Source organism: Dromaius novaehollandiae, chromosome 19 (genome assembly GCF_036370855.1).
Source record: "Dromaius novaehollandiae isolate bDroNov1 chromosome 19, bDroNov1.hap1, whole genome shotgun sequence".
Classification (NCBI taxonomy): domain Eukaryota; kingdom Metazoa; phylum Chordata; class Aves; order Casuariiformes; family Dromaiidae; genus Dromaius; species Dromaius novaehollandiae.
This window is the reverse complement of record NC_088116.1, coordinates 7,755,210-7,767,599: the sequence shown is the minus strand read 5'-3', so window position 1 is coordinate 7,767,599 and position 12,390 is coordinate 7,755,210. Positions and strand designations below refer to the sequence as shown.

At 43.9% G+C, this 12,390-nt stretch overlaps 1 protein-coding gene across 3 annotated transcripts in view; it reads right to left on the bottom strand.

Annotated features, from left to right (window-relative positions):
* The window catches only part of AP2B1 (adaptor related protein complex 2 subunit beta 1), an 81,183-nt gene that overhangs the window by 51,648 nt on the left and 17,145 nt on the right, over positions 1–12,390 (bottom strand). For all 3 annotated transcript variants that reach the window (XM_026107243.2, XM_026107244.2, XM_064523366.1), the window contains exons 6-8: positions 4,526–4,716; positions 2,323–2,544; positions 1,321–1,441 (exon numbers count right to left, since the gene is read on the bottom strand). In XM_026107243.2, coding sequence (XP_025963028.2) covers positions 1,321–1,441; positions 2,323–2,544; positions 4,526–4,716 — 534 coding nt within the window. The remainder of the gene's footprint in view (positions 1–1,320; positions 1,442–2,322; positions 2,545–4,525; positions 4,717–12,390) is intronic.

The window sequence follows — 12,390 nt, the reverse complement described above, 5'->3', positions numbered from 1 at the left end:
CTTGAAGGGCCAGACTGCAGGCAAATAAATCCACAAGGAGTAGACAGGACATCTGTGTTTTGAAGTTTTATTATTTCCTTGGATGATGCATGTGCACAGTACCCAGAGCACCCTGGTTTCGTAGCTTATGCTTTTCAAATGCCACCCGAGTCTAAGCACCTCAGATACAACTAGTTGGCTGCCTTTGGCTAGAACAGGCATGGAGATGAAGGGTCTTGACAAGTGACACAGGGAAAAATGCCGTAGAAGCCTGGTCTCAGTGGGTCTCAGTTTTGGGGGTATGTCTGAGGAAGCTTGGCCTGTTTTAGGAATGCCTCTGCAGAACCAGGCAGGGATTCATTAGTCTGAAGATCCCAGTCCCAAACTCAGTCCTCCAGACACCACTGCCTTTCTCCCAGACAACCTGCATTATCTAAACACAGTGCATTAAAAATGTGTGGAGCCTGCCAAGAGTAAATGGAAAATTCTGAATACATTCTCTTGGCAACTGATTTTTTTAAAAAGTGCATTCCATGTCCTCAGAACAAAAGAGGCGTGTATTGCTGTGTTCTGTTTAAATAAAGTTATGCACATACTCTGAAGAGAAAGGCTTAAAAGTGTCACATTAAATGAAGTTGCTCTATGACAATTAGGATAGGACAGTAATAGCATTAACCAGAGGCACTAATCATTCTGCATTAGTTTTAGACCTTGTGGCCAAGGTGCCGTACAGGAACACTTACCCTCTTAAAGGAATCTAGATTAAGGTACATTACAGTGTAGACTCTTTTTGGATTTAAAGTGGTCTCAATTCAGTTTACCTTTAGTTTTGTGCAGTTTCCACTTTGGAAGCAAGTTAAGGAAAATCAAGGTTATTTTAGCTCTGAAATCCTCACGCAGGCACTCTTAAGAGCTTAACACACTTGAAATTCACACCTCAGTAATGTTTGACCTTCCTGGATGCCTGTTACAGGCACACTTCTCACACCTGAAAGGAGCTTCTCATTCTAACCTCAGCTCTAGCAGTGACTCATGTGACAGGAGACATCAGCTCTCCTCCCAGAATTATAATCTGTAAAACAAGATCTACCTAACAGTCACAATGCAAGACATATCATACTATTAACATTTAAAGTTACCATACTATTAACATTTAAAATGCAGAGCAAACTCCAGCAGTTCTCACTACATAGCTGCAAAGAGCATGATACTAGGGACAGTGCTGCTTAGTAGCCAGGAGAAGACTAGAGGTAGTCGCATACACCCTCTTTTAAGGACCAGCAGAGAGAGTTTGCTATCCCCAGAACACATACAGGACCATTAAGAGTTTTATTAGCTGACCTGGGCAATGTTTGCTTGAGAAGCTAGGCGGATCATGATGTCCAGTTTCTCCAATTTGACATAGATGGGGTCGTTGTACTTCACAAAGAACACCTTTATTTCCTGCTTCAGGATTTCAGGCCTGCAGAACACATACAAAACATTGCTTCACCCAAGAGTAGCAAAAAGAATTATCTTTGGTTTAGAGAACTACCCAAAACTTTTGCTGGGAAACAGAATGGTGTGATTTCATGTTCAGGATACGCAAACCAATGAGAACAACAGTTTGAAAGTCAGAAGGCTGGAGAAGAGACTTTTTTTTTTGTTTGTTTTAATAAAATGTGTATCTCAAGTCTCTCTAATAGTACCTACATCTCCACCTTCTCTATTTGGGCTGCTGAACTATCCACTAGCGTACAGCAGACGTGTTTTCAGTGAAACAATAACATCCTTACCCCAACACAAAACCCACCTACAAACCAATTTTCTTCTTTCACTTGCAAGATACCTGTGCCAGTGCACAGTAACTCTGCCCAAAGTGTAATCACTTCTCTCCAATAAGAAGAAACAATATTTAAGCATACAAATGGGAATAAAGTGGAGAAGAAAAAGAACAATCCAACCCTTCGTACATCAGTATGTCACCATCCTGCTGCTTCTGTGCTGAAGAGAGAATAGCATAAGGGACATCTCCATGTTTCTACAAGTTACCATGAACTGTACAGTTACATCCTCCCTGCTGTTTGCAATCTGATCTATGGTGTGGTGGGAACACATTTCTTACTGCTCTTAAAAAAAGGCAGTGAAGAGAAAGGCAGCTAAAAAATACTGTATGAAAAGGCAGCTTTTTAGCTGTAAAAACAAAATGAATCCAGGCTACTAGTGTCACAAGACTCCTTAATTCACCCCTCAGGGGGATATGAACCTGGATTAAATGCAGTTCTGTGCATGTGGAAACATCTGAAGGTAGAGACAAACGGACGCTCTTCCACACCCAGGAAGGACAGCCCTTTGAGGCTTTACCTTTTCTGCACAATCAAGTTGATGTTCCTCAGGGCAACATACTGAACTTCGGGCTCTCCAGACAGCAGGGTAACCAATGGAGGGGCAAGTTTCTTTAGCAGCATGTTGTAATAGTCAGAGTCCTTGGGTAAAAGTTCCAGGAACTTCATCAAGACTTTCACTGCTGACAGCACCACCGCCGAGTTGGCATGAGACAGTCGAGGGGTTACCCGTTCACAGATACTAGAGAAGAGGAGTTTGAGAGGGTTTGCATTTATGCCAGAGTATCAAATATTTCAGATCTCATCTGTATTTAAGAAATTTTATGCGGTTCATATTGAGACAAAGAGCTGAAGACAGCTTCTTCAGGCCATTCAGGCACTTTTGATTTTTTATAAAGAACAGACAAAAATCCTGCTTTCCTGAACACAGCAGGAAGCAAACAAAAATGACTTCTCACACAGCTTCAACTTTCTCTCCTGTCACACTTAGCTCAGAAACTCTCCCAGCTCTCAGCATTACAGTCCCAATGCATGTTCAGTTATTAGCTTTTTCTGCCTTTGCCTCATGGTATTCTCTCCTACTTCTGTGATCTCATCTGTCACTTAAGAACACAGCTTTAACACAACAGCTACCAGAAAAACACTTTATCTCCCATATAATCATTTGGGGGTGATAGACACTTCTGGCTTGCTTGGGGGTTGCTGCCATTTCAACCATTTGTTTCTGTAAGAAAAGGTTTCTGTTACTTTGAAGGGATAGGGAAAGAGTGACCCAAATATCCTCCCAAGTCTCAGCTTCAACACTTGCCTCAGTGGATGCTATAACCAGAAACATCCTAGACAACCCACAATAGGCAGAAAGGAAGTTTGGGTTCATATGGTCTTTCTTACAGCATCTGTCAAGTTTTTTCCCACCCCCTCCTGCATATTGCTAACCCAGAACAGTCTTATTCCCATCTGTGCCTCCCTAAAGTTTCTTCCTCTGAAAGATTTACTTTCAGCCACCCTGGAGGAGAAGCAGCATGGCTAAATCAAGAGCACCTGAATCTGAAAAAAGGCCAGGGGGGACAGTCCCCTGCTGCCACTGCTCAAGGTCACCTGGCAGGCCCAACTGGGTTCATCGCCCCATGCCTCAGTTTCTCCATGCACAGGGGTGATGACACCAGCCTTACTGTAACGCTACATAAAACCAGATGCTTTCATTCTCCACTCCGAAAAAAGGCAGGCTCTTATGATCAGGGCTCTAGGAGCCAAACTCCCCACAAAGGAGTAAGAGTAGCTACTGCCCATCCAGTCTTGCACACCACTCTTTAGAGGAATGAAATCTGAGGAACTGGGACATGTTCACAGTTGTTCAGACTAGCACTCCCGTTCTGACAAAGCTAGGATAACACAGGGCTGGCACCCTGGGGATCTCTGCAGGCTCCTAGCACTCATTAATAGCTGCTTTCTGGCACAGGATCTTACAGCACAAGGCATGGTGGGGGGAGAAAGAAAGAAAGAAAGAAAGAAAAAAAAAAGTCAGCAAGACTACCAGCAGGCTTTTTTTCCTCTTCTTAAAAAAAAAAAAAGACTGACTGAAGAAACCCTTTGAAACAGGAGAGGCCTGTCCGGAATTTTTCACGTGGGTTCGTGTCCTCCCCCCTCTTATTTACATGAAATATAACAAGTCTGAGAATTCCCCAAATAATTTCCCTTCCTGGTTCCTTGTTCCCCTAGGGACATAATCTGACTTTTTGTGATTTTGGACACAGATCAGGAGGAGGCCTAAAGTACAGGAATTAACACCTCATTACTTAAACATAAGGTCTTTGTATGCAGTTTTAGCCATTGCAGCTAAAGGTATAAGCAAAAGTGTGATTTTGGAGTGATAAAAAAAATTCATTCTTTATTTTCTGTTCTATGGTATCACAGACTAGCTTTTAGCTGGAAAAAATACTCTAGTGTCAGACCTAAAGCATTAAGCAAAACGCTTCCGTGAAGAAGCCCCCACACCCATCAGGGCTTATTGCCTCTCAACACAGCAAAGCCAGATCTGAAAGCTCTGCTTTAAACCAGGAAATCCTCCAAACAGTGCTTCTAGATGGGTCAGCCGTTGTCACAGGTTTGGTCTTGGACTGAGCCCTTCTTAGCAATGCCAGTTCCCATAAGATCTACCCTTTCAAAGGGAAAAGGTAAGAAAACACACACACGCACAAACACACCAGCAGGAACAAACATACCTCTGAGCTTCGCGATCATCTTTGGGATTGTAGTTGGACAGGCAGTCCAGGATGAAGATCTGGCCCCACTCTGTGCACTCATTTAAAGCTGTCAGCAGCTTGTTAATGTTCTGAGGGTTCAAATCCAGCAGGTTGCTGTTGGGATGCGATTCACTGATCTCAGACAAGGCAGCGACAGCATTTGCTACCACCTAGGAGAAGAAAAGACAAGGAGAGGCATTCTTCACTAGCATGTCATCGGCGGTGTGGTGGGGATTAACCTGGGCTTAGCAGGAGTTACAGAGGGGAAACATGGAGATCCTGGCTCACTATCAGCTACGCAGCAGCAGCCACGTCAGTCATCAGAGCCTTCGGGGACCCAGTACAACCTCACAAACAACCTGGACAGCCCAATGCTTGACTGTAATCTTGCTATTTACTCTTTGCTGAAATAAGAAGAGTCTCTCGGGGAAGAAGGGCAAGAATAGCAGCACAGCTGGAGATGGCTGCTGACAAACCTGGGAAACATTCAAAAGCCAGCACGGGTGTGAAGAGCATTTCTCTAGAGAAATCCCAACCTGAAAGTATTTTGTCAAAGATAAACAAAAGGCTCCTCTGGACAGCACCGGGGTCTGAGTCCAGGACCTTAGACGAGGCAGTGCTTCCCAGAGCCATTGCCCCAAGGAACCTAGAGATGGCATCGGAGCATGTCCCCATGAAACAAGCAGAATATCTCACCTTCCTGAAGGCTCCAGGCTTCCACTCCAGCTAGCTTCAAGCAAGTCTCATCTCCCCCCAGCTTCCACAAGATGCTCAACTATCTGCTATAGTCAAGGTCTCAAAGCCACCAGTTACCCCACTTATTCAGAGATGGATGCCTCTTGCCCAATTTCCCCTTGGCAGCTCCGTGTCACATGGCTCAACGCAATCAAAGACACAAGAACTGTCTCCTTTGTACCAAAGGATGTCAGACACCAGGCCTTTAGCTCCATGGAGATTTTGCCAGGTCACCCAGTACGAAAGCAAGCACAGCTTCCTAAAACAGCTTCTCCTGCTAAACTCTTAACAAGACGTATCTCAGCTCCAAGTCGTCTCCATAGCATCCATTTGTCTGCTAGGTACGTTGGTGAGCCCTGTTAAAGCAAGCACTGCAACACAACTCGTCACTGAAAATATTCTTGCTGTATTTAAGACTATATAAGGCCTTCCCTTTTCTAAGTATGGATGACAGAAAGACATGGAGAGGAGGTCAAGAGTCCAACTTGACAAGACTGAGAAGTGGGAGTGCAACACAAATTTCTAATTCCTACTTCTATGGAAAATCAAATTCAACAGTTATTTTAACAGATGACATGTGAAGATTTTTAAAATAGAGGAGTTGCAGAATATATATACATAAATAGAAGATTTGCAGAATATGGAGACAAAAATCTTTTACTGGTTTAAACACACACTAAGTAAATAAAACAGGGCTTTAAGCCCAAATCTGACACACAAAACTGATATACTCTATTAAAAGTCATTTTCAGGATACATTTTACGATGTACATCATATGCCCAGCCCAACTGCCAGTGCAAACCTGCTAAAATGAAGATTTCTGGCATTATTTTCTGTGAGATTAATGCAAAGAAACACCTTATCTAAAATCTTCTGATTCTTTGGATGACTAAAGAGGTTTTCAATGCAGTACACTGTAAACAAGAACAGCGCGACCAAGAAATTTTCTGCATTGTTCCCATCACTGCTTGTCATTAAGCCAATCTATTCCAAAGTCACTCATCAAGCAGAGCAATGTTGATTGTTTTGCATTTCACACCTAGAGGTCAGAGATAGGATTCTGATCCAAGATTTTATGAATTTCATTAGCTGAATGAGCCTTCTGTCACTGAAATCATTAGCAATCAGAACTGCTGTCTTCCTGTACTGCTTTAATGAGTAACTTATTAAGACTGCTGCTTATTCTTTCCATTACTTAATTTGCCTAATTCCAGAACAGTTAATGTGACACTCAGCATAAAATTGGACAGTTTTAATTTCATTAAACTTTGGAAATTGGAAAGCAAAGACAAGCCATAAAAGCAACTTAGAAGTCTGAAGTCATTATGAAAAAGTACTTATTGAAGGAAGTCGGGGGGGGGGGGGCATTTTGAAGCAATAAAAAAAGGTGAGAGTCAAAGCATCACAGAGAGTGACCTGATAACTGTACTAAGGAAAAACAGAAAGGAATTTTGGCAAATGAACTCAAGCTGCCAGGCACTACCTTAGTTGTAGTAATTAGGCCATGTGGGTACTCCAAGCCCTGGGGCAAGAATAAGTCAAAGCAGCCACACTTAAGTCTTTCCTTGCAGTTTAAGCCAAATCTATTACTTTGCATTTGCCACAAGCGAGGACGCACAGACCTGCTGTTACCGTGGGTCAGACCATACGCGGCAGCTCCGACCCAGAAACCGGACTGCCAGTGAGGTCTTACTTTTGTAGGCTCTTTTCAGGAACCAGCAAGGCAACACGGGCACAAGCATCCAAGAAAAAGCTGAGGCGGGGACAGCAACGCACAACCCACTAGATCAAGTGTAAGTTAGATACTCATTAAAAACATTCACAAGAAAAGAGCATGAGATGGCAAGATGCAGGCAGGTCTCTTAGCGTATGGGCTGGTGGTCTCCTTGGGCACTACAGAAAAAGGGCTGGAAGGGGTGGTCCTACGGGAGGTGGCAGCTCCCTTCTGCCAGACTGGCTGGGAAAGGTAGACTCAAAGTCCACAACTACAGCTGGTCCTCACTCCCTACCGTAGAGGAGCAGCACTGCTTTCCACTCGGAGACAAAATGATAAAGGAGGCAAAAGGGGATGGGGACATATCTTCAACAAAGTTTAAGCAACATTGATTTTAAAAAAAGTACTTGCTGGTGATTCACACTGAACATATTGATATATTATGGTATGCCAACAAAAATAATTAGCATCTTCAAGGCTTTTTACATGCTGCAGCAGCACAGTTGAAACGAAAACAGATTTCAGGAACCAGTCCAACATAAACACTGGTTCAAGTATGCACGCTCACCTCTCTTCACTGGTGCTGCCACTGGCTTCATTACAAGACAGGAACACAGAGTAATATGAAGCTGCCACTGCAAGGTTTCACTCCAGTACACAAATATCCCTGTTTTGCTGGCAGCTCTCACTAAGCAATAGCTCAGGTGATATGGAGACAAACCCTGAAGGGTGGTCCACATTTTGGGATACTAAGAGTTATCAATCATGTTTAAAAAAGTCCATTCAGAACCCAGTTAACCCCAGCTCAAGCATTACATCCCAGGGTAAACCAACTGGTATACTTTGGCAGTCCCATACATGCCATTAGCAATATCTGGAAAGAAATAATGCCATAAGAAGTAGCCACATGTTACCAACATCCATCGGCTTCAACAAGACTTGTACAAAGAAAATCTGTGACTTCAAGGCTGAATCTTAAGTCTTCAGCTCAGCTGGTATTTCTTCCTTAATGAAATCTAGCTGCATTAAACAGCAAGTAAAAGGCACAAAGTGATAAAACAAGTTACACAGCAGTGTCTCTTTACCTTGACAGTATACAGCAAAAATGATGTATTTGTTGGGGGAATATGTTAAAAGTAAAGCTAAAGCATCTGGTACAGGACAAAATTAAAAAGCCAGATCAGGGAACTACAGAAGTTTCACAGCTAAGGCCATGCCTTGGCTGAGAAAAAAAAGCTACATGTAAGAGCTTCTTTTGCAAACTGAAAGTATTCTCTGCTTTTCAAAATATATAACAAGTTCAGTTTGATGAGAACCAACTGAGAGCTGGATGACTTTTAATTCACAGATTGGAAGAGGAGACAAAAAAGGACAAGGAACTAACCTCCAGCAAGCTCTCAGAAATAATGAAAAACAGGTCAACCCACTAGCCCCATATCTGAGAGTCAAAAGAATTAATGAACAGAAACAGCCTTAAAAAAAAAGAAAAACACAACCTTAACCTTGCAAATTAATTCCGTATTTATATCCAAATGCATCACAACACAAATCTGAGACAAAGATTAATGAAGTAAACAATGTGTAAATCACCATTTTCTTGAAAAATATGTAAAATAAAAAGTAATTGAATGAATACACTGTGTATTATATAACCACTTAATAAAAACATGTATATAGGGAACTGTGCACGGTGAAATGCCTCACGTAGCTTGAAGACAGTATTCTTAATTGCAAGTCAATACCTACCAACCAATGAGAATCAGCCTAAAAAAAAATAACTAGAAAGTACAAATGCAGAACAGATTGAAGATTAAAATAATAATAATCACCAGAGCTCCCTGGCTTGCTGATTTAAATCAATTCACCCTGGGTGCATTTCAGCATGATTCAGATGCGGTCACAGCAACATTGCTTTATAGCCCAGTTGAGACGAATGACAATAAACCTGCTTTTTGGCTGGAGCTTCCCCAAAAACTCAGATTCTCGGAAGTGTCACTGGGATCTGGGCAATTAAACCTCACAAGCTCTTAAAAAAAACACTATGTTACAAATTTGACAAAACAAACAAACAAAAAACCCCCCAAATTTTTAAATCCATCTACAGACAGACCCTCTGCAGCCAGAGGGCAGATCCGACCTCACGGAAAGTCGCAGAGGCAGGAATGCTGATGTGCCAGTTATTCCTTCTGGCAGCTCAGAGCAAATGGCATAAAATACATTACCGAGGAGAAAAGGGGATGGGTGAAAACCTGCGTGTCTGTCTATCAACCCACACGGAAAAGCTGGGGGGCAGAAGGGGAGCAGTGCGATCTAGAACGCCAAACGGTCAAAGCAATCCGATGATTTTGCTAGCGTCCCAGGCTAATTGGGAATTAAACCAAGTGTGTAATGCACTTAATGAAATACAATGTTCTGCTGCTTACAACAGGAACCTTCCACTTGCCATCCCACTACAATGAGGAGGAAATGGAGAAAAGGAGGAAAATTAAGAGGAGCTGAGGAAAGGCAGCCGTCACCACTCACCAGAGGCTGCTCTCCTGGAGGGAGCCAGGCACCGCGTGCTGCTTTGGGTGCATGGTACATTCGTTTCATTAAGCACAGAGTCACCCAGACGCGATATTAGGGCATCCACACGGATGCATGTTTTACAGGGCCACTTAAGTTCACAGCCACAGACAACGCTTGTGCTTGAAAGGTCCCTAACAAGTATCAAAAAAGACCAGCTTGCTCACCTGAGTATAAGAACCCTACTTCATACAAATGTTGTAGGTTCTTCTGTTCATATTAAATATATCTTTTCTCTACAAACACCCCTTTCACTTTGCTTTCCTAGGAACAGTCTATAAACTACTAAAATGGGACAAGCAGCCAAGTCAGAGAGCCTGTAAAACCTCTGATACTGCTGATGCCTACAATGTGTGTACAGCTTTAATTTAAAACTTTGGGAGACTAACTCATCCCTGGCCCACGTACAGTCTTGGGAAGTAACAGCTCACCAATTTATCCTTAATTCTGATAGATTTCCAGGGCTCTGTGTAAGTCATTCATCTTCCACTACTTTCATTCCAGGAAATTGTACTTTAGTGCCTAAAAGTGCTGGATAAGTGATCGGTATGTGACTGGGTTCTGAAAAAAGACCTCCCGCTTGCTTTTTGCAACAGTAGGATGAATTTGTTTGAAGGAGGCGATGGCAAAGTGTTATGCATCCCATGGCCTGCTTGCCCAAACTGGTTTTGGCACTCCAGTGCTCCTGCTAGGTGCTGCTGAAAAACGCCACTTTGCAGCAGACCAAAATACTGGTCCTGTTCTCAGCTCCCTTGCAAAACCAGACTGTGTTCAATACAAGACAGGAAACCATACTTCCTCCGATAGATTAACTTCTGGTAGGACAGCAAGAAGGTATTCAGGGATAGCTCCAACACGAAGGGTTTCTCTTTGGTGTGATGAGCCCCCAGCGCGGGAAACCAAGCTCTGCAGGAAGCCACTGAGGGTCTGCAACACCATATGCCTCCTTCCAGAAAGCACTGTGGTCTAAGCTCAGTTCATCCCAGCCTGCCTACAACCTTTTTTCCCTCAGGATCAAGCACCTTTTTTCCCTCAGGATCAAGCACCTTTTTTCCCTCAGGATCAAGCACCTATCACATACTGGGAAGGTTTCTTTCCCAGCTTTCCAGTAAGGCCCTTCGCAATTTTCCTTGCAGAAGTTCTCACTGGCACCATCCAGCGGCAAACAAGACACTCTCTCATTCAGGCTTTTTAGAAGCGTGGCAGCAGCTAAACGGCTTCAAAACCCTTATGTAGCCCTAAAGGGAGGGGAGGAGGAAAGGAGCAAGACATCATATCCACAGCATTTTGTGACAAATGGTGCTTGTCAATAGCTAGAAGTGTTTGTTCTGATTTAAAACGTAACATCTAGACACACGTCAACAAAATCCCACAGCACCCTGATTGATATTAGAGATCCTAGAATGATCTATTCGGCAGGGCTAACGCTTTGGAAATTAGACACATACTGGTAGCAGTAATTGGAAAGTGACAGGCTTCTGATGGATGAATTTGTCAATTAAGCTTTATAAATGAGGGGTCTGCAAGGACAGATGCTGTGGCGTCACGGGAATTCATGCATTATTGTACGAATGCGTTGCATCTCTCTGCCAGACTGCTAGTATTAAACAAATAGGGAAAAGCACAGCCTCTACACAAACTGCTCAAGACCAATGCCCCTCACCCATGGGCCTGCCAAAACAATCAGGTCCCATGCACAGGCTTGAAATTCCCTCAGATCTGTATAGGACAACCTGGAAAACATTCAGCTACTTGGTAAGCCAGACACACACGGGCCTCTGTCTGGAGAAACACCTGGAGGAGCTCAGCCTGAAGCCGGAGCGGGCTCCGACAGGCAGAGCGCACGGGGTCAGAGCACGGCTAACCAGCAGCTGTGCCATCTCTTACAGACAGCAGCTCTCCCTTCTCCACCCGTTGAAGTCTTTGCAGCCTAGCTGCTGCACCACAGCCGCATAAGCTGGCTTCTAAGCTCCCCTGATGTTCTCCTGCGCTGCCTAAGCATCCCGACATGCACATTAACATAACCACTGTTTTGGACAGCTATCCCTGCCCTGCCTTTCATTTCCATCTCACTGCCTCGAGGTGTCTGTTTGCTTTGCAAACAGTATTGTTCTGCCTCCTGGGCAGCCTCGTGTAAACAGCACGAGGGCCCTATAAAGAGTCCCGAAGCGAGGCCACTGCGCTTCATCCAGCACTAAGCAAAGCTCTCCTTCCCTGCAACGCTGGGTAAGCACAGACTGCACCCGCGGACGCTCACAAACATCAGGTGTCTCCCAAAAGAACTCATCAGCTCCGCCAGCAGCACAAACAGATTTTTACAGGAATACCACAGACATGCTCATACCAGGATGGATTAGCTTGGGGCACTTCAAGATACAGCCTTCATTCTGCAACACCTCAGCTGGAAAAGAAGAGCAACGTTTCACAACTCGTGAGACGCCCAGGGTAGCCTGGAGGCAGCCCCGTCACGGACTGATGACACGCTGCACCGGCACAGCCCACGACTCCCAGTAATATTCAGCTCCATACTAGGATGTGAATTTTAAAGTCCTTACAACCTGCATGAGCGGGAAGCATGAACTCCTCTGGGGGAGACGGTTCACTCCTTGTGCTAGATAAGACATTAGCTGCAGAGGGAGGGGAAAAAAAACAAAAAAAACAGAAAAAACCCACACAGCTGTAAGAAATTCAGGTTTCCCCACAAGAGACAAGTGCATTCCTGCAGCTCTGAAGGTAACGTTCCACCCTCCATTGTGCAGCAGAAGTCCCGTATCCCAGAAAATGCTTTCCAGAAAGTCTCGCTGGGACTTGGAGGATCACCAACAGTTT